Consider the following 22,775-nt stretch of genomic DNA (forward strand, 5'->3'; position numbering starts at 1 on the left):
AATTAAAAAAACAGAGGATTTCTTTCTTACATTAATCAGCAAGTATAGTTACTGTGCTTTTCATTTGTGTGTTATCCACCAACCTGGATAAGAGCTGGTTCAGACTACTACCATAATTCCACGAGGGAAGGAAAAGGTTGACTATCTTCCTTTACAGGCTTTAGCGTTTTGAGGGGAGGGTTTACTAATCAAATGGAAAACAAAGTCCTCACTGAATTTAGTGAGAGTTTTTCAGAGTTCTTGAACTTCCACCTACTAAACTATCACTGTTCTTCAATCCTGTGAATGAAATAGGGAAAACACCAACCTGTTAAATTTTGCTTTTTTCCTGCAGAATTTCTTGTGAAAGTGTATTCATTGATTGTGCTAGATGGTTTTCCTGCTATGAATTTGTTTGGGTTTTTTTTTTTTCTGCTAGGAGCTTTACTGAACCCATAGCTTATTCCCTATGGACCAAAAAGTAGCTCTGGTATATGAGTTTTGGTAAACACACTTCCTTGTAAAGCATGTGTTTATACCTGAGTAAAGTCTAGCTATATGTTTATGTCATACCTTTCTAGAGGTTGTTACAGAGAAAATACTAGCTTTAACAGGTAGAGTTTGTTGGCCTCTACTTCAACTCTATCTTTTCTTTTTGATGTACTTTAGGATGAGTTTTACAGCTCAAATCATCTGATAGTTTGTGGCCCCACTGTCATGCAGTGCTGCTTTCTATGAGCATAGTTTGGAGTGACCAAAATTTGCAGGAGTGAGAAGTCACAAACTTTGTGCTCAGTTTTTCCAAAAAAGTATTTCAAACAGAGTTCTTAGATTAAATGCTAGGAAAATTGAATTAGTTGCAGAGTATGGCCACACCTGTTAAAAAGGCATGGTAACTGTATAATTACTACTTAGATATATACATAATCACTTTCACAAATCACATATAAGTTAATATATATGCAAAGTTTGTAGCATGTTTATATACCTCTGAATGTACAAACTGGGAGTGCATAATTGCTGGAAATTGCTTGTGATAATTTGGGTGGCAATGTGCAGTGTTGTGTTTCCACCTCCCAAGCTGCTATGTATGTTAAAATTGCTCTGCTATGTTTCTGAGCATCAAAGTGAGCAAATTCTGGCCATGAACATTCCTAGGTTTTTCAGTTTCAACTGCTTTCTGTTGCATGTGTCTAGTGAATCTTAAAAGATACAACCTTGATTTCAGTTATGGGGAGATCTTATGTCCATGTATTTTAATTAATTTGGTTGAAATTTTGTTCTACTGAAATACTGCCTTTGACTTTGATTGGCTCAGGATCTCAAACTGAGGGTCTGTCAAGATTAGTAAATATAAATTAGTAAGACTGAGGTAATTCTTTACTACCAACTTACACAAGTAAATTGTGGCTGTCTCTAGACAGCTGTTTCTAGTAGTGATTAATACCTTAAAAATAGTAAATTATAACTAATTAACAGTTGTACATGCTCACAAAAATACTGACTTTAGAAGTAGTTTTTCAGTATACCGCTACCATGAAAAATTATTTTACTTTTGTAAAATAAAGGGGTTTTTTTAATTGTTTAAATCCTTTGAAGCAATTTCCTAAGTAATGCCTGTTTTTGAGGATTCTTCAAGTTTTCTGCATGTAGTTATAACACAGAATCCATCTTAAGCTTTGAGTTTGTGAACTGCTTAGTATCTATGCTGTTTGTTACCTGCAGTAGGAATTTTACACGCTCACCATGTTACAGAATGAAGTCATTTTGTATATGGATCACATGAGTGTCATCAGGTTTTATTTGGTGTTTTATTTATGTTGTTCTAAACTAGTTGTTGGCAAGGTAAGAATTATTTTCTCCAAATACGCTGTTCTGTACAAAACATAGTAGAATAGTTCATGAGTTCTCTGAGGCACGGCAAGGTAGTTTTGTCAGAAGGTCTGTTGTCTTTTTCATCACAAAAATGTATCAGTCTTCTTTTGATTCTTAACTCCTTAGTTTCAGTGGACTGTTGGAGAACTGTGGCATAGGAAAAAAAAAAAGAAAAAATATGCATTTAACTTCGGAAATATACAAGGTACTAGATTCTTCAACAAATACTAATCCTACCATATTGCAAGTAGGATATATTCCTGGAAATCAGTAATATTTTAAATGTCTATTTCTTTAGGTTTTCTGTGATTTCAATTTACATCAATTAATACCAGCACATTTCTTCATTTTAGCGATGTGTGTTATACCTATTTACTAGAATATTAATACAAAATTGTTTCTACAACAGGGGCATTGGCAGGATTAATTGACATTGCTGCTGACTGGATGACTGACCTAAAGGAAGGCATTTGCCTTAGTGCTTTGTGGTTTAACCATGAACAGTGTTGTTGGGGATCAAATGAGACCACGTTTGAGGAGAGAGATAAATGTCCGCAGTGGAAAACATGGGCAGAACTAATAATTGGGCAAGCAGAAGTGAGTATATAGCCATTCTTTGGTGGTCTTGCTCAGTAGCTTGACTGAACATGGAAAGAAAATAATGGTCTTAAGGTTAGGGTACTAAACACAGATTTGGGTTGTACTGTCTGCTCTATTTTTCAGCATTAATTAATAGGTTATAGTGTAATAAATGTGCTTTTCATGCACTGCAAGGGGGCTTGGAGTTTTGCAGATGTAAGGAATTTATGAAAGTATAGAACTGTTAATAACACAAGAATTTCTATTCTTGATCATAACTATACATAAAAAAATCATAGAATCATAGAATGGTTTGGGTTGCAAAGGACCTCAAAGATCATCTAGTTCCAACCCCCCTGCCGGGGGCAGGGACACCTTCCACTAGACCAGGTTGCTCAAAGTCCTATGCAGCCTGGCCTTGAACACTTGCAGGGATGGGGCATCCACAGCTTCTCTGGGCAACCTGTTCCAGTGCCTCACCACTCTCACAGTAAAGAATTTCTTCCTAATATCTAATCTAAATCTACCCTCTTTCAGTTTAAAACCTTACCCCTCGTCCTATCACTATATTCCCTGATAAAGAGTCCTTCCCCATCTTTCCTGTAGGCCCTTTTTAGGTACTGGAAGGCTGCTATAAGGTCTCCCCAGAGCCTTCTCTTCTCCAGGCTGAACAACCCCAGCTCTCTCAGCCTGTCCTTATAGGAGAGGTGCTCCAGCCCCCTGATCGTCTTCGTGGCCCTCCTCTGGACTCACTCCAACAGGTCCATGTCTTTCTTCTGTTGGGGGCCCCAGAGCTGAACACAGTACTCCAGGTGGGGTCTCACCAGAGCGGAGTAGAGGGGCAGAATCACCTCCCTCAACCTGCTGGTCACGCTTCTTTTGATGCACCCCAGGGTGCGATTTGCTTTCTGGGCTACGAGCGGACATTGCTGGCTCATAGTCGGTTTTTCATCCACTAATACCCCCAAGTCCTTCTCCGCAGGGCTGCTCTCAATCCACTCGTCACCCAGTCTGTATTTGTGCTGGTTTAGTTGTCCATAAAAATGAAATTTGTGGTGGTCTCCGATAACTAAGAATAGGTTGGTTTTATTTTTTCTACCATAAATTTTTTTAAATAAGGAAAATTTACTCAGTATTCAGTAGATTTTAGCAGCTAATAGCTATTAAAAAAACCTCCACAACTGTGCTATGTTTATTTTTTCTTTTTAAGATGAAGTGTTAGAACACTTTCTACCTTGTATAACCCAGTCTTTGCTGATGTGCAGGTATCATGACTTTATGCTTTTCAAACAAAGCTCGCTCTTTCTTGGCTTGGTAATAATTACTGTCCCTCAAAATATGTGCATAAGTGTACTTTGCAGCAAGAGTACTTCTGGGTTATTTTAAGTAGTGATTTTGCTCCTACATCAAATTTATATTCTAACATTTTTTTGGTTTTTGTTTTTGCTTTTAGGGTCCAGGTTCATACATAATGAACTACATAATGTACATTTTCTGGGCTTTGAGCTTTGCCTTCTTAGCGGTTTCTCTGGTGAAGGTATTTGCTCCCTATGCCTGTGGCTCAGGGATACCTGAGGTGAGGTCTAACTAATACATACATTATAGATGTTTCATATTAATGTGAAAATTTCTGCTGCCTTACAGGGTTGGGGGAAGGCAAGAGGGGGCGCCTTGTGACTTTGAAATACATTAATAGAAGTATTCAAATTGAAATAATGTAATTGTGCTAATTGTAGCTGAGAAGAATAACCCCAAATTGCAGAGACTCTCCTGAGTTTGTAGATTTTGCTGCATGCTTCTGGCTGGACTACTTTTTAAGGAAGCATTTAGCTTGAGAGAGTAGACTTCTGAAGAGTGATTTCCAAACCTCCCCCCAGTCCCCACCCTCTTTACACTGGTAAGAGAGCAGTGGTTCATTGACAGAATACACGTCCTTTGATACAGCAATTGATCTTTTGTTGCATTGGCTTTAATTGCCTTAACTAGCACAAACCATCGAACAGTCACAAAGTAAAATGTGTAATAGCCTCAAAAACTTTTTTTTTTTTTTTTTTTAAATTGCTGTGTGCTACTATACACAGAATGGGAGAGAAAAACCCAAAGTCGAAGTCTGGTCAGTCTCGCTTCTCCAGTCATTCTGTAAATATTTCTTAATGTATGTGTATTGTAGAAGTTGACGGACAAATCTTGCCTCTGAATAAGTCTGGAGTAGTTCTGTGCCATTATTCCAGAAGAGATTTCATCCTAAATTGGTTTCCAAATTTAGCTAACCTTTTCTTTCTAGACAGCTGCCCAGTGTTTTGTGTACATCCTATTTATAGACATGTTGTCCTTTCCTATGATAACTATATTATTTCCTATATATGGGCATATTTTCCAGTCTAATATGACACTGTTAGGCAAAGTAATACCTTAGGCAAGTGGCACATCTTTTCTAGTGGAAAAAAGGCTGATGTTTTCCATCTTTATGTCAAGAAATCTACTGTTAAATTTTTATGTAGAGAAGGTAAAACATAAGGACAAAACAGAGAGAGGGGTAGAATCGGTGCAGATGTGATATGGCTACAATAGATGACCCTGAGTATAGTTTTTGCAGGTCTATTTTTCCTTCAGGAGTTTTCTGACTTTCACTTGATAATTTACATTATAAACCTATGAATGCAGTCTTAGAAGCTACTGCAGATTAATTTTCTACTAAATATAATTGATAATGTTGTTGTATGTTATTGTCCAGTGTTTTAGAGTAAGCTGCAAATGGAAAGCCTCTGGCAACCAAATGGATTCAGTGTAGCAATCTGAACAGTACATGTTTTAAAGTGTGATAAAGTTAGTCATTTGAAAGTTAAGCAGCTAAAATGATAAAATTAATTATTTTCTGATGAAAGCAGAATACAGTAACAGATATTATTTTCTTTTTCTTCCAGATAAAAACTATTTTGAGTGGCTTCATCATCAGAGGTTACTTAGGGAAGTGGACTTTGATGATAAAAACAATTACTTTAGTCTTGGCTGTCGCGTCAGGTTTGAGTTTAGGAAAAGAGGGTCCCTTGGTACATGTTGCCTGCTGCTGTGGGAATATTTTTTCCTACCTCTTTCCAAAGTACAGCACAAATGAAGCTAAAAAAAGAGAGGTAAGTTCTTGTAAAAGCATTTCTAGGATGTATTGAGTATCCATGCGTTTACACTGATTTGTTTAAAAGACGGTATTTGTTCTCTCAGACAGTGTTTAGGCTTGGATTATTAGTAGTTATTTATTGTGTTAAGAACAATGGATTATCCCTAGCATTCTCCAAGGTAAATTGTTTCCATGTCAGAGTAAGTTTGCGTTTCTCCCACCTCAGAGACCATTTGATTTTACTTAAATTCTTTTTATTCTTGGTTCTGCATTTTGGTAATTAATGAATGTCTTCAGCTGTGAGGACAGCAGAGGACTTTTGAACCCGTGAACAAAGTATTCCTGGAAAAGGGTTGATGACAACTGTGTTTCTGCTCTTTCAGTTTGCTGTTGTTAGTGAGAGAGTGGTGGGTTAGCCTTGGTGCCCACCAAGATGCTCTCTCACCCCTGCTCCTCAGCCAGCCAGCAGGAGAAAATAAGATGAAAAGGTCATAGGTCAAGATACGGACAGGGAGATCACTCACCAATTACCATCGCAGGCAAAACAGACTATACTTGAGGAAGATTACTGCCAATCAATAATAGAGTAGGATAGTGAGAAATAAAAACAAAACTAAAAACACCTTGCCCCCGCTGTCCTTTCTTCCCAGGCTCAACTTCACTCCTGACTCTTCTATCCCAAAGCTGCACAAGGGGATGGGGAATGGGGGCTGCAGTCAGTTTGTAACGCTTTGTGTCTGCTGCTCTTTCCTTCTCATGCTCTTCCCCTTCTCCAGCATGGGGTCCCACCCATGGGAGACAGTCCTTCATAAACTCCTTCAGCATGGGTCCTTTCCACAGGGTGCAGTCCTTCAGGAATGGACTGCTCCAGCCTGGATCCCCCACAGGGTGCCAGAAAATTCCTGCCAGAAAATCTGCTCCTGCATAGGCTCCTCTCCACAGGCCATGGCTCCTGCCAGGAGCCTGCTCTGGTGTGGGCTCTCCACAGGCTGCAGCTTCCTTCAGGGCACATCCACCTGCTCCAGCGTGGGGTCCTCCATGGGCTGCAGATGGATATCTGCTCCACCCTGGACCTCCATGGGCTGCAGGGGGACAGCCTGCCTCACCATGGTCTTCACCACGGGCTGCAGGGGAATCGCTGCTCCGGCGCCTGGAGCACCTCCTCCCCCTCCTTCTTCACTGACCTTGGTGTCTGCAGGGCTGTTTCTCTCACTTTTTTCTCACTCCTCTCTCTTACAGCTGCTGTGCAGTGTTTTTTACCCTTTCTTAAGTATCTTACCACAGAGATGCCACCAGCATCACTGACGGGCTCAGCTTTGGGCAGCAGCGGGTCCATTTTGGAGCCAGCTGGAACCAGCTCTGTTGGACATAGGGGCAGCCTCTGGTGTCTTCTAAACAGAAGCTACCCCTGCAGCCTCCCCGCTACCAAAACCTTGTCACATAAACCCAATAGAGAGTGCCATGCTAATGAAAGCAAGTATAGTCATAAAGAGTAGCAAGTCTTAACAATCTTATTAATTCAATAAAATTTTCATACTGTAAAATAAAAAAGGGTATCATCCCAGCTGTGCTTCAGTTCTCAGGCTCAACTTCTATACTTGTAGAAGGAGACTGCAGAAATGGGAAATTTGAGTTCACTTGCTGTTTCAAAGCTGTGTATTCTTAAATCATTTAACTTACCTGTGGTTTAGCTGCTCATCTCCGAATAATGTAATAATACTTTGAGCTTCTCTGTGTATTATTCCACAGGTGTGTAAGGGCTACTACCTGGGGGTCAGTGTTCTTGCAAGGAATTTGTCCAATGTTGTTACAATTAGCATGCACTTTAACCGTCCGCAAATATTGAATGTAATTCATCCATGATGCTGTAGGACTAGCTGCTGCTTCAGTTCCTCTTAATCTCTCCCTTAATCTCAGTTCACCTCAGAACTTTTTTGCAAGTTTTTGCTTGGAGACTACTTGTCGTGGTTTCAGCCCAGCCGGTAACAAAGGACCACGCAGCTGCTCGCTCACTCCTCCCGCCCCACTCCGGTGGGATAGGGAGGAGACGGAGGAGAGAAAAGAAAAAAACCCTGGAACCTCGAGGGTTGAGATAAGGGCAGTTTACTGGGACAACACAAAAAAAAGGTTACAACAACAACGGTACTAATGAAAGAATATACAAAATGAGTGATGCACAGTGCAACTGCTCACCACCTGGAACCCGACGCTCCGCCACCGAAAGTCGAGAGACCTCCCCCCGGCCCGCTCCCCATTTATATACTGAGCATGATGTCACATGGTATGGAATAGCTCCTTGGCTAGTTCAGGTCAGCTGCCCCGGCTATGCCCCCCCACCTCCCAGGTTCCTGTAAAAATTAACTCTATCCCAGCTGAACCCAGGACACTACTGAGCACAAATCTCCAGGACTGATATAAAAGCTATTGTCATTGTGTCGTGGTTTAACCCCAGCCAGCAACTAAGCACCATGCTGCCGCTCACTCACTCCCTGACACCCAGTGGGATGGGGGAGAGAATCGGGGAAAAAAAAATGTAAAACTCGTGGGTTGAGATAAGAACAGTTTAATAGAACAGAAAAGAAGAAACTAATAATGATAATGCTAACAATAATAAAATGACAATAATAATAATAATAATAAAAGGATTGGAATATACAAGTGATGCACAATGCAATTGCTCACCACCCACCAACTGATGCCCAGTTAGTTCCCAAGCGGTGATTCCCCCCAGCCCCACTTCCCCCAGTTTCTATACTGGGCATGACATCACGTGGTATGGAATACCCCTTTGGCCGGTTTGGGTCAGCTGCTCTGGCTGTGTCCCCTCCCAACTTCTTGTGCCCCTCCAGCCTTCTTGCTGGGCATGAGAAGCTGAAAAGTCCTTGACTTAGTCTAAACACTGAAAACATCAGTGTGTTATCAACATTCTTATACTGAATCCAAAACATAGCACTATACCAGCTACTAGGGAAACAATTAACTCTTACCACAGCCAAAACCAAGACACATTGATTTATGTCCCTTGAATAATATTTGTGATTGATGGACCTCTGTGCCACACACATCTAGAATAGAGTAGAATAGAATAAAATAGAATAATTTCAGTTGGAAGGGACCTATGACAATCATCTAGTCCAAGTGTCTGACCAATTCGGGGCTGACCCAAAGTTAAAGCATGTTGTTAAGGCATTGTCCAAACACTGACAGGCTTGGGGCATTGACCACCTTTCTAGGAAGCCTGTTCCGGTGTTTGACCACCCTCTCGGTGAAGAAATGCTTCTTAATGTCCAGTCTAAACCTCCCCTGATGCAGCTTTGAACCATTCCCTTGTGTTCTATCACTGGATACCAGGGAGAAGAGATCAGCATCTCCCTTTCCACATCCCCTCTTTAGGAAGCTGTAGAGAGCAATGAGGTTGCCACTCAGCCTCCTTTTCTCCAAACTAGACGAGCCCAAAGTCTTCAGGTGCAACTCATAGGACATGCCCTCCATGCCTTTCACCATCTTTGTTGCCCTCCTCTGGATGCATTTAAGGACCTTCACATCCTTCTTAAATTGTGGGGCCCAGAACTGCACATAGTATTCAAGGTGAGGCTGCACCAGCTCTTGAATACAGCAGGATAATCACCTCTTTTAACTGGCTGGTTACACTGTGTTTGATGCCCCCCAGGATGGGGTTTGCCCTCTTGGCTGCCAGGGCACACTGTTGACTCACAGTGACCCTGCTGTCGACAGCACCCCCAGATCCCTTTCTGCAGGGCTGCTCTCCAGCCACTCCTCTCCCCTTTTTTACTTGTGCCCTGTGTTACTCCGTCCCGGGTGCAGAATCCACCATTTGGACTTGTTAAACTTCATCCCATTAATCATTGCCCAATGCTCCAATCTATCTAGATCCCTCTGCAAGGCATCTTGTCCCTCAAGAGATTCAATAGCACCTCCCTGTTTGGTATCATCAGCAAACTTGTTAATGATGCGTTCAACTCCTGCATCCAGATCATTGATAAATATATTGAACAGAACTGGCCCTAGAATTGAACCCCTGAGGAACACTGCTGGTGTTCCAGGGACCAGTGGTTGCCAGCCAGATGTAGCCCCATTCACTATAACCCTTTGAGCCATTCAGCCAGTTCTTCACCCAGCACACCGTGAAACCGCTCATTCCACAGTTGGACAACTTGTCCAGATCGATGCTGTGAGGGATGGTATCAAAAGCCTTACTAAAATCCAGAAAAACTACATCCACTGCCTTTCTTTCATCCACTAGGCAGGTGACCTTGTCATAGAAGGTTATCAGATAAGTTAAATGGGACTTTCCTTTTGTGAACCTATGTTGACTGTGCCCGATGATTGCATTATTCTTTAAATGCCTTTCAATAGCACCCAGTATAATCTTCTCCATAATTTTTCCAGGAACTGAGGTTAGGCTAGCAGGTCTATAGTTCCCTGGGTCTTCCCTCATGCTCTTTTTGTAGATGGGAAGAGCATTGGCTAGCTTCCAGTCAGCAGGGACCTTCCCAGACTCCCAAGACCTTTGTTAGATGATCGAGAGGGGTCCTGTCATAACATCTGCTAGATGCTTCAGTACTCTTGGATGAATCCCATCAGACCTCATGGACTTGTGAGTGAACGTTCAACTGATACAGCTGGTCCCTTACAATTCTGGTGTCCACAGATGGAAAGTCACTGTTGCCACACTTGTGGTCCTCTAACTCAGGGGACCGGGCAGCCCAAGGTCTATCAGTATTATTAAAGACTGAGGCAAAAAACACATTGAATGCCTCCGCTTTTTCCTCATCCTTATTAGTCAGATGACCATCTTCCACAAGTATCGGTCCAATGTTTTCTTTAGACCTCCTCTTGCTGTTAACATACTTAAAAAAAGCCCTTGTTATCTGACACAACACTGGCCAGTTTCAACTCTAATTGAGCTTTGGCCTTTCATGTCTTCTTTCTGCATATAGGAACCACAGCTCTGTAATCTTCCTACTAAGCCTGACCTTGCTTCCAGAGATCATAACAATTTCTTTTTCTTCTTGAGCTCCATGAGGAGTTCCCTGTTCAGCCAAGCTGGTCTTCTGCCCCACTTGCTTGATTTATGACACAGTGGAATTGCCTGCTCTAGTGCAGAGAAAACTTAATACAATTTCTTGAAAATGAGCTATCAGCAGTTTCGTACTGCAGCATAGACCCCTTGGGGTGCTTCACTGGGGAGGTTTTGAGCAGCGTCCTTGGCTTCATCATGGCTAGTACCTGGTCAGTGGCTGCTGTGGCCACATCCTATGAGCATTCTGATACGCTTCCTTGATGCTTATCTGTTAGCAAGTCTGTGTGTCCTTGATAGAAACATAGAAGAAACTGATAACTATAATGAGATTCTGTTCTTCATGTTTAAAGTGTATCACAGACTGCAAAAAAAACCCCTCACCATTGTTCTTTTCCAGGTGTTGTCAGCTGCCTCAGCAGCAGGAGTATCTGTAGCCTTTGGTGCCCCAATTGGTGGAGTCCTTTTCAGTCTGGAGGAGGTATGTCAAGAGATGGCACTGAAGGATAGATATTTTTAAAAAATCTCTTTTAGCATGAATAATCTTAGAGTCCTTTAAGCTGCAGAGTCTTTCCTAAGAAGGAAATTATTTTTGGACCCACATTTCAAAGTCAAGAGTCCTGTGACCAGCAAACTCCTAGAGATACTTTTTCTTTTCTTTGGATGAATGTCAGCTTTGCTTTATTCTTAGTTATATTTTTCTGGAGAAGGGCTGAGTCAGTGAATAATTGCAGTTTACATACAAATAGAGATACAGCAGTTTTTCACTCTAGGGATGTATTCTAAAAAAAAATAATTAAAAATCAGGCTCTTTTTTTTCATTTTGAAAGAGGCTTTAGAAACCTATTGGACAGTTTTGTGAAGCAAGTTTTTAAACATTAGTTTTCTTAAAGTTTCAGACACTAAACACAATTGAATATGTTAATTATTAAAAAGGCAAATATGCTATGACTGACCTCCAAGGCAACCAGACTCTGTTTTGTATTAGTTTTCATTAGTTGTTTTCAACATACCTAAGAATGTTATTTAGATCATTAGCATTTTTAAAGAAAACTAAAAATCTAAAAATCTCTGAATTGAAAAAAGGAAGCAAAATATTCTTTTATGTGTAATTTTGCTGTATCACTAGGGGATTTTGAGGAATTCCTTTGTTGCAAAAAAAAAAATCCAAAAAAGCTCAGAAGAAAACTCTTGAAATTCAGATCAGGCTATGTGGGGCTTAAGTATGAAACTGCATGTTCTGTTCTGAGGATTTTTTTTTTTTATGTTTTAGTCATACTTCATAAAAAATAACACATCTGCCAGAAACCTTTCAATGTAGATTGAATGGAGATGAAACAGTATTAGCAGGAAATTTGAGAGAGCAACTAGTATGCAGTCTGGTTCTTATGAATGCTAGAAAGAGATACTTATAAACCGACAAGCTTTTAAACATAAAATACTATGCATTATTTCCTAACAGTCTTAAAACAGTGGTTTCAATACTGCTTTAGTATTGACTTTAAAACGGATATAAGTATGAATTGTTATAGAGCTTTTTAAAAATGTAGTATGTGCTGGAGCACCAGTGCTCCAAGTGATAGGAATAATACTGATAATAAGAGTAGTTTTGGGGGGTTTTTTTAGCATATACCATGTGAGCAGCAGTACTGTAACACGTGCATCAACCAGTCTTTCCAGTATTTTTAATTGAATCACTAATAATTCCTATGTATTGCCTTTTGCAGGTCAGTTACTATTTCCCACTGAAAACTTTATGGAGATCGTTTTTTGCTGCTTTAGTAGCTGCATTTGTTTTAAGATCCATCAATCCTTTTGGTAATAGCCGCCTAGTTCTTTTTTATGTGGAGTATCACACCCCTTGGTACCTTTTTGAACTGCTTCCTTTTATTCTTCTGGGAGTATTTGGTGGGCTCTGGGGAGCATTTTTCATCCGAGCAAACATCGCATGGTGTCGTCGACGCAAATCTACAAAATTTGGGAAGTATCCTGTCCTGGAGGTTATTATTGTTGCAGCAATAACAGCTGTCATTGCATTTCCTAATCCATATACAAGGCTAAACACGAGTGAGCTTATTAAGGAGCTCTTCACAGACTGTGGGCCATTAGAATCCTCTTCCCTCTGTGACTACAGAAATGATATGAATGCGAGCAAAATAGTAGATGATATTCCTGACCGTCCAGCAGGCACTGGAGTCTATTCAGCTATATGGCAGTTGTGTTTAGCACTCATATTTAAAATAATCATGACCGTCTTCACCTTTGGTATCAAGGTAAGTGTGAATGCAGTGGCTGTATCATCTGCTGTGATTACTTTAATTATTGCCTTTCTCATTTTCCATCTCTCAAAGCCAGCAGCTTTGTTTATAGAATTTTTTTTCATGTGTAGTTCTCTTAAAAAAAGTCTTTTTACTATTAATTAATAAGCAAGTCTTGTAGAAAACAATATTAAGTTTAATTAAATTCAAACTAGCCCTTTGTTCAGCTGAACAGAAACATGTGCTAAATTTAATAGGGAACAGTAACTGTGTGGGTGGATGGCTGTTTGTATGGGCCTGATTCAGCAATAAGGATGATTCTAAAATTTCCAAGAGCTGAGTTCAGCTGAGTTCAAACATAACCACTCAGGTTCCTTAGTTGTGTTACATGGAAGAATAAAAGACTGTACCTCTTGAACAACTTGTAGGGTTTTTTTAAATCTCCTCATTTATCACATAAATGTAATTACTGCAGACTGTCAAAGGGAGCCAATGATGATTTCTTTCCTGAAATTTCCAGTATTGCATGTCATGACTAGAAAGCGGGCTTTGCTTATATGACTGTGATGGGAATTTCTTCTCCATTACGAAGCAGCATAATTTTTGTTTTTCGCGGTCATTTCGTAAATCTGTTTTGGAGCTCTCTTCAGCTTCTCTCCAAGCTGTGGCTGTTCTCTGAATGACATATAACTGTCATGCCCTCATCATTTTCTGTCTTGTCAGGCTCCCTTCATAGTTTTTTGCAACTACATCATTAGCAAACATGTCTTAACACAAACGTATTGTAGAATGTTCACTAAGCAGGATTTGTGTTTAAACTGGTTTTAACTTTTCAGTCTACATTGCTGTTCCATGTAACTGCATGGATAAGAAAACAACTTCTTTACTGTGAGAGTGGTTGAACACTGGAATGGGTTATCCAGAGAACTTGTGGAGTCTCCAACTTTGGAGATACCCAAAACCTGACTGGATGCAATCCTGGGCAGCCTGCTGTAGTAGACCCTGCTTGAGCAGAGGTAGACAATCTGGAGCGGTCACATCCAACCCCAACCATTCTGTCATTCTGCAACTAATAGAACAATATCATGTTGTGTTTCTCATGTGTTGATATTTTAAAAGATGTTGCAGTCTGTTACTTGAGGTTGTTTCCCATATGTTGGTTGATGGGTAAGAGAAATCCATTGTGTGTATTTTAAATGCTAGTTTTCCACAGGTCAAAATTTCAGACATTATTCTTTAATGTGACCACTCCAATCTGTTGTATTGTTTTGTAATCACTTGCTGTATTTTACTTATATCTGGGCCTCTGCGCTTCTAAGCATTCTAACATTTTTTTTAACATTCACGTGTTTGTGTGCATCTGGCTCCTTCTCATGGGGTTGTCACCACAGGATCACATTTTGTGTATTATAATTCACTAGATTACAGAATGGTAGAGCTTACACTTCATTTGGTTTTGGTTCATTTTCTCAGAACTTTGGCATCTGCAATTTGGTGGAAATATTTTTGTGAAGTTGTAAGAATACATTTATTACTTTGCCAATAGGCAAAGAGTCATGCTGCTGTCAATGATGGGACTGTGCTATATACATTTCTCTGAAGCTTTAAAGCGTATGGCTGGTTAGAATGTCAGCCAGTATCTGCAGAAGGGGACATCACTTTAATGTTATATTTATTGGATTTTAAGCTTTATTTCTATGAAAGGAGAATAAAATTCAGAATTTCAAGGAAAAACAAAAAAAAGACAATTTTGTCATTTAAATCATTATTAAGGATCCTCTGGGCTCTCCAGGTCTGTTCCTGGAGCTGTAGCCGTATGCAAACACGTCTCCCCCACAGGAACTGTCTTCCTGTGAGGTAAGCAAAGCAACTTAGCTGCCGCCTGTGGAGCATGGTGATTCCTGCTGCTCTTACTGCCGTGAACAGGGAGCACCAAGAAGCTGATATGGCAGTGGTTTGGGTTTTTTGTCTTGGTTTTTTTTTTTTTTTCTTTCAGGCTTTTGTATGTATACTGTACTGCTTCTTATTAGTAGACTCATCACTGTGTCGTCGTGGTTTAACCCCAGCCAGCAACCAAGCACCACGCAGTCGCTCGCTCACTCCCCCCCACCCAGTGGGATGGGGGAGAGGATCGGGGGAAAAAAGTAAAAAACTTGGGTTGACATAAAGACAGTTTAATAGGACAGAAAGGAAGAAACTAATAATGATAATGCTAACAATAATAAAATGACAATAATAATAATAAAAGGATTGGAATATACAAAACAAGTGATGCATAATGCAGTTGCTCACCACCTGCTGACTGATGCCCAGTTTGTTCCCAAGCAGTGATCCACCATCCCTGGCCAGCTCCTCCTAGTTTATATGCTGGGCATGATGTCACATGGTATGGAATACCCCTTTGGCCAGTTTGGGTCAGCTGCCCTGGCTGTGTTCCCTCCCAACTTCTTGTGCCCCTCCAGCCTTCTTGCTGGCTGAGCATGAGAAGCTGAAAAATCCTTGGCTTAGTATAAACACTACTTAGCAACAGCTGAAAACATCAGTGTGTTATCAATATTATTCTCATACTGAATCCAAGACATAACACTATACCAGCTACCAGAAGGAAAATTAACTCTATCCCAGCCGAAACTGGGACGTGTGTAAATGCTGACGATCAACAGTTGGGGTGGGATTACAGCTTTGCCTCAGAACCTGGCTGGTATGCAACTGCAATACCAAAGAAGTGGAAAGTCGCACACATATCCTGATTCCTTGCTTGTCTCAAAGATGATGCATGTGCCACAGAACAGATCTTTTCCTCTGTAGTATAACTTGAGTTAGGTTGGCATGCACTGGAGAAGAAAGCTGAGACAAGGTAGAACCTAACTTTTTTTCCTTGCTCCTTCTCAGTGAAGGTTCCTCTCCACTTTGTGACTTGTGATTCAGAGGCTTATGCAAATGAATGCAGCTGTAAAATCATAATTACAGTTAGACTTGTAACCGTTATCCACATGTGATGGAAAGAAGAGAAGGAGCTAGATGCATAAAAAAGTTATGTTAACCAAGTACCAGAAACAATTTGGATGTCATTTCCATGTGGTGGCTGAACTTCTGTGGCATACTGCTGTAGCAGACTAGAATCTGAGGCAATTTCAAAGATTTATATAATATTACTTTTATATCTGAAATGTTATTTTTTCAGGGTGCTATTGAAGTGTTCACCAAGAAAGAATTTCACTCAGGAAAAAAATGGGATTTTAACAGTTAGAAAGGGGTTTAGATACATGATTAATTGTGGGAAATAACAGTAGTGGTATAAATGCACAATTTGGATATTACACTAAAATGGTAGCATTGAATAGTTGCCTCTGTCAACACTGAAATATTAGGTAATTCAGGGTGGGAATGAAGGATAATTAAACTTTTTCCCCAAAACCTTTGCTGCTGGCTTTCAAACACTAAGTTTGCTATGTTTGTTTGTCCTTGGTTTGTCTGTTAGAAATCATCTTTGCAACTGTAAATATTGGCAATCTAATAACAATAATAACACCAGTAATGTGAGTAGATTCTGAAATACAATTCTGCACCTGCTATTGGATTCCATGGCAAGATCTATAGTTTGGAATTGCATAATACTTAAATTTCACAGCTGTACAGTGGAAAAAAATTAAATTATGTGTCCTGTTACACCAGGACATTTTTTAATGAAGTTATTTTGACAAGATGGGTTTAGGTGCATTTAGACAAGAAGTAAAAATTTTACTACTTATTTGTAGTCAGATCTGTACCTCAGTCACAGTAGAAAATATTTTGATACGAACAACTGCTATGAGGAGAAGCAGTGGGCATTTCCAGTTTAATGAGACATGTAGACACCAGTATGTTTTTTGGAAAGAAGATTAGCTTCCTAAGGAGGAGAAAAGATACACAACAGCAGTTTCTCAGATGAACCCTCACTCCTTATGAAGCTGCTGATAAAAGCAAGACTTACAATAATATTTTACTAAGCCATGTTGGTATAACAAGGCTGTGTGGCCTTTTCAGGTTTTAGTTAGTAACAGAAAAACAGTTTAAATAATTAAAATTACAGTAGGAACTTTTTTTTTACAGTAATGTTATCTACTTTTTGCATTGGGAGTTGTCCTGCCTTTTTCTCTCTCAGTGTATTTAGCATTCTATATACACTCCTTTGTATGGGAAACTGCAATATAGTAAGCAAAGCCTCTTTTAAAAATCACCTGTTTAGTTGGCCTTCTAAGTTACAGCAGTTTTAGGAAGCAGTTTAGGAAGGCAGTCCTATGTGCAAAGTTTGTTTAGTAAGTGAATGTTGACTCAGAGAAGCATGAAGTAATAAGGGAGATGGGAAGTTGTAAGAAAGACTTTTCAGTACTAGTAGCACAGCTCAGGTTGGACACACATATGGTAAGAATTGTGCTGTTGCCACTGAGAGTCTGGTTTGTGGTCCTGTATTGGTGATAGATTTGCTTTTAAATACAGTAAAATATAAACAAATGTGCTCATAAAATGGATTCAGCTAGCCAGGTTGATCAGAGGTATCAATAGCATTGTGTTAAGTTTTACTAACCTTGCAAGGTCAATTTACATGGTTTTAACCTGACAGTTTGAGTATCTGCATCTCTTTTGGCAAAAAAAAAAAGAGTTTACTTATAAAACGATGCATCAGGTATGTTCCCATCAGCATGACAGTAGTTCTTACATTTTTGTTGCAGGTTCCATCTGGGTTGTTCATACCTAGTATGGCAATTGGAGCAATAGCAGGAAGGATTGTAGGAATTGCAGTGGAGCAGCTGGCTTACTACCATCATGACTGGTTCATTTTCAAGGAGTGGTGTGAAGTTGGAGCTGACTGTATTACACCTGGTCTTTATGCCATGGTTGGTGCTGCTGCATGCTTAGGTAAATAAAATATAACGAAGTAAACAATTATCTGATTTCTTGTATGTTGCCAAAATAATGATTAAAAAATGAAAGGAAATATAAATGTATGCGTTTTGGAACACCTTTTTATGTGGACTTCTCTCTCTGCAGAATAATACATTCACATCTCTATAAGAGACCATCAGATCCTTGTGATCTGAGGACTAACGTGAAATTCAAACTGATGAGAAATAGAAGAATTTAAATAGTAGTGTTTGCTTTCTCTTTTTGGTATCAAGAGGTGTCATTACTGCATCAGTCAGAAAAATCAGAGAGTGAAGTACTGTTGAAATTACTACAAGGAAGTGACGTGATCAGCTGCCACATCTACATGAATTGCAAAAAATGTTCTTGAAATCCATAGTCCAAACAAAACTTTCAGAAGTGTTTAATGATTTGGGGAGTCCAGCTTGAGGTATTTTGAACAAGTCTGATTTACAAACTGTTGAAAATCAGCTCCATGGAAAGAGACTTAAGTTGGGCACCTACACTAGGAGAGGTTTTTTGAAGGCCTTGTCTCATCCTAGCTTATAACTTTGTTGCCTTAGAAATTAAACTTAAAAGCTATTAGTACAGATTCTGCAAAAAGTAGACATTTTCCTTAAGGAAGAGTGCATTTGAGTGATCAAATAAACTAGTGGTACAAATTTAGTTTTTGGAGAGGTCGTTTTGTTTTTTAATAGTTCAACTTGAATCACTTCTGAATGTATTGAAAGAAAGACCATATTCTTCTATTCAATGAAGATAATGGCATCAGAAACCTGGGCAGAAAAAACATCTTGAATACTAACAAAAGAGAAATACAATCCCTGTCTTTTCCCATTGTCCAAGAGAAAGATTTCTTTTCATCAGCTCAGAATTCTCTTTAGCTTTTATGATTTGGCAACAGCATTAAATTCCTAATCCTTTGGACAACATAGCTGTTGAACTGCTACCTGTGACTTCCCTGCATTAGTTCTGTTCTTTTTCCAAATTCTTATCTTACTGGATTTCCTTGCATTTCACAGTATTTTTAATCTAGATGTGGTGTGGAGAAATACATAGTTTTATTCTTAGTTTACATGAAATAACAGCACATATTTTTCAAATCCTTTTATTTTCTAACTTTCTAGGAATTTTCCCTAAAGCTCTTTTTTTTTTTTTTTTTTAACTTCTAAAAGTTTTGTGTTAATTTTTCCTGTCTGCTCCTGTTTGTATTAGACAGAATGATGTTTGTCAGATGACCTTTAATGGCAAAGTTATGTTTGTAGTTCTCAACAGGAAGGCAGGGAATTCTAAATTCATTATTATCTGATACTAGAATGTTACTGGCTACCATTTTTCTTGCAGGTGGTGTGACAAGGATGACTGTGTCCCTGGTAGTTATTGTCTTTGAGCTAACAGGAGGGCTGGAATATATTGTGCCCCTAATGGCTGCAGTCATGACCAGTAAGTGGGTAGGAGATGCCTTTGGTAGGGAAGGCATCTATGAGGCACACATCCGACTGAATGGATATCCTTTCTTGGATGCAAAGGAAGAATTTACTCACACCACACTGGCTGCTGACGTTATGAGACCTCGAAGAAGCGATCCACCTTTAGCAGTTCTGACACAGGATAATATGACAGTTGAAGACATAGAAAACTTGATCAACGAAACCAGCTATAATGGTTTTCCTGTTATTATGTCAAAAGAATCACAGAGACTAGTGGGTTTTGCTCTAAGAAGAGATTTAACTATTGCAATAGGTAATGATCTTCCAGTATTGCATGATAATATATGCCAATTTAAATTCTTTTACAGCTTAAATAATGTGTGTTTCTAGACTTATTTCAGGTTCAGATACCTCACACAGACTGTCTGTTCCTTTATTGAAGTACATGATTATCTTCAGTAGCAGGCTCTGAAATAGAGAAAATTATAATCTTTTTGTCAAAAAAACAAAAGTTGTCATACTGAAGTAGGCCAAAACATCATCTACTCTGGTATTTTTGTTTGTTTTGAAGCTTTTCCTAGTATCTCTTTTCCTCAAGTGATGCTACACTAACATACTTCTTCAAAATTGAGTAATTCTCATTTTAAAACAGCAGGATTTTGTGAGAATTACTGTCCAAGTAATTTTTTAATTTAAATGTATATCGTACTTGTCTCTGACAGTATGTTATTTAGTGTTGTTACAACAACTAAGATTGTATTATGGAGAGAGAAGCAAAATGTTAATTATTTTAGGTTTCTGTTTTTCAATTTGTGTAATGGGAAATTTGGCCCTGGGCACATGAGCTCACAAGCCGTGTTTGGGCCCTCTTTCTCTGGGTGACTATTAGAACTTGTGTGATACTTGTGACAATGCTTTGTGCACTGGCAGGAAAAATTCTCTGGATTTTGAGGATACTATCCTAACAAAAGGAAAAAAATCATTGTTATGTAAGAAAATGTTACAAAACTGTAACATTTGGTGCATGAAATCAGTGATGGAAGTTGCATCTTAAACTACTTTTTTTTTTTTTGTAATTCCTAAGATGGTACATTGACAAGTATGTCTTTGTTAAAGACACTGAAGAAAGAGACGCAAAAGTCTCCTGAAACTTCTTAAAAAAAAGTTTTGTGAACACAACACTGTTTACTTCAGTAAAACTTTTGCCTGTGGTCTTAGTACTGTGTATACTATGGTAATACCCTATGTAGGACATATAGGAATATCCAAAACTTGGAAATTATTATAGACATATGGGTTTAAGTTTACATTTACTTAAGAGTAAATGGGGGAATAGCAGAGCATTCTTCTAATAAGACACTTTCACAGTAAAGACTCATTTCAGCTGCTGAGATTGCACAGTGCAAGTTGCTTAGTCTTAGATTTTGGCTGGTTTATGAGAGTCATTGTGTGAAATAGTTCAGGGTATGGGGGGGATGCTGTTGTCAGCAAGGTGATGAAGACATGAAAAGGAGGAGGATCCAGTTCAAAAAAGCTAAATAAATTAATTATAAACAAGAAGACAACTTTTTCAGAGTGATCAGAAATGAGTTCTTTGGTTTCAAACCAACAATAATTACAGCCATTGGTATCATGACAGGGGGCCTGTCAACTGAGATTGGCTTTCCCCTTGACAGTTTCTTCAGCAGCCGTCTATGCGCCTCCTGCATGTTATTTTTTAAGTCTTTCCACCTCTTTATAGTAAACAAAAGTTATTTACTGGAGTGAGAAAAGTAGTAGCCGAAGAATGGCTAAAGCTGTATGGTAGATGGTTTTTGTGATTTCTGCACAAACACTTCTTAGGCATAAAGCAGTGGCTATGGAAACACATCAAAATAGCATATATCAGAATATCAGCATCTAGAGAATAACATCAGAGTCTGGTAGTGTTGATTGATCTGTCTGTTTGCACTAAATTATCTTACTCCAAGAATGTAAATTCTTCCTCCTCTGCTGTTTCCCCCCTCCCCTCTTTTTCTTAAAGAAAGTGCTAGAAAGAAGCAGGAAGGGATTGTTGGCAGTTCCAGGGTCTGTTTTGCCCAGCATACCCCATCGCTTCCAGCAGAAAGCCCTCGGCCTTTGAAGCTTAGAAGCATACTTGATATGAGCCCTTTCACCGTGACAGACCACACACCAATGGAAATAGTGGTGGATATTTTCCGGAAGCTGGGTCTGAGGCAGTGCCTTGTAACACACAACGGGTGAGTCGAGTGGCAGCAATGCTGTTCATTTTGTTAGATACAGTGATTTTCATTTCCAGGATTAGGGTATTTGAACCAGGATATATTCCAGGATCATGGTATTTGAACCTGTAAGTTTGGTACTGCAACTGAGGACCCTAACTGTTCATTAAGAAGGTGCTGTGCTGTGGCACCTCTCTTAAATTCTTACTCCTCCCTTGTATTCCAAGTAAGCAGGCAGGTGATGACAGTCATTTTAAGATGTTCTGTTAAAAGTTAGCTCTCATTCAGCAAGTTTTCTGTGCGTGACTTGCATGTGGAGGAGACGCAACTTGTGTCACAGAAACTTAGTCTTGTGTGGTACACAGTCCAAGGCCTGTATTTCCTCGTTCATATATATGTTCTAGCAACATGCAATGTATCAGCTATTGAACATCTAGAAATACCTGGGTTCATAAAAGTAAGGGAGACAGTGATCCAGTCAGTATCTCCTTTTCTGGTGTTCAGTGATGGCGATTACCACCAAGCTCTTGTTTTCGGAATACTAACAACTAAATAACTGCTACTAGTTCTGGAACTTCAATCTGCAACTTTTGTTTCTACACTTCAAAATATTTCAAGAAAGTAATTTTAAGATTTAGAATGTTTGTAAATGAGACTATAGGGAGTTGTCATGTGATTACCCACTAAATAAATCAAACCTAGGCATGGAAACATAAATGTTCATTATAATTGCCTCTTATCTAAACTACTTTTTTTTACATGATCTTTTTCTGTGTAGCTGTTCCTTTAACATTCTGCTTTCCTGTACCTCTTGCATTAAACACTTGACACACAACATCGCAGCTCCTACCATAGTATCTTGCTTTCTCTTTGGCATGTCTTTTAAGGCATCTGGGGAATGAAACATTGTCTGCTAATGCACCTTATTTAGGATCAAGGTACATGGGACAAAACCCAAGAAACCTGGAATATAGGTGGGGCTTTCTTTGTTTCGCTGTGGGCAAAAGGACTGCTGCTATAAGTGGCAAATATTTCTATATCGCATTGGTTTCCAAGTTGTATTTTTTCAGATGTATTTTAAAACAAATTTATTTAAAATGCTCTCCTGCCTTTTTTTTCTGCAATGCATCCCTGTATTGAACGGCGAGTAGATGTTTTCAGAAGCATAAATGATTTTAAGAACCTTTCTCTGATAGGGAAAGGACATCATGATCTGACACTTAGAAGTCAGTGCAGGCATGCTTTTATTCTTGTTTTGCGGAGGGAGATTCGAGTTGATAAAAATTCAATGAAGAATATTTCCTGTGATGATTTTTTTTTCTTAGTTTCTGTTGTGGTTGAGTCCTCAAACTTTGACATTGATGTTGAAAT

General features: G+C 39.2%; 1 protein-coding gene across 5 annotated transcripts in view; it reads left to right on the plus strand.

Annotated features, from left to right (window-relative positions):
• Positions 1-22,775, plus strand: part of CLCN3 (chloride voltage-gated channel 3) — a 76,454-nt gene that overhangs the window by 47,781 nt on the left and 5,898 nt on the right. For 4 of the 5 annotated variants that reach the window (XM_052778981.1, XM_052778995.1, XM_052778989.1 and 1 more), the window contains 8 exons: positions 2,264-2,451; positions 3,887-4,009; positions 5,358-5,564; positions 10,990-11,070; positions 12,317-12,862; positions 17,560-17,746; positions 19,097-19,495; positions 21,206-21,422. In XM_052778981.1, the coding sequence (XP_052634941.1) occupies positions 2,264-2,451; positions 3,887-4,009; positions 5,358-5,564; positions 10,990-11,070; positions 12,317-12,862; positions 17,560-17,746; positions 19,097-19,495; positions 21,206-21,422 (1,948 nt within the window). The remainder of the gene's footprint in view (positions 1-2,263; positions 2,452-3,886; positions 4,010-5,357; positions 5,565-10,989; positions 11,071-12,316; positions 12,863-17,559; positions 17,747-19,096; positions 19,496-21,205; positions 21,423-22,775) is intronic. The other variant, XM_052779008.1, reaches the window with a different exon arrangement.

The sequence above is a fragment of the Harpia harpyja genome, chromosome 2 (genome assembly GCF_026419915.1).
Source record: "Harpia harpyja isolate bHarHar1 chromosome 2, bHarHar1 primary haplotype, whole genome shotgun sequence".
Lineage (NCBI taxonomy): Eukaryota > Metazoa > Chordata > Aves > Accipitriformes > Accipitridae > Harpia > Harpia harpyja.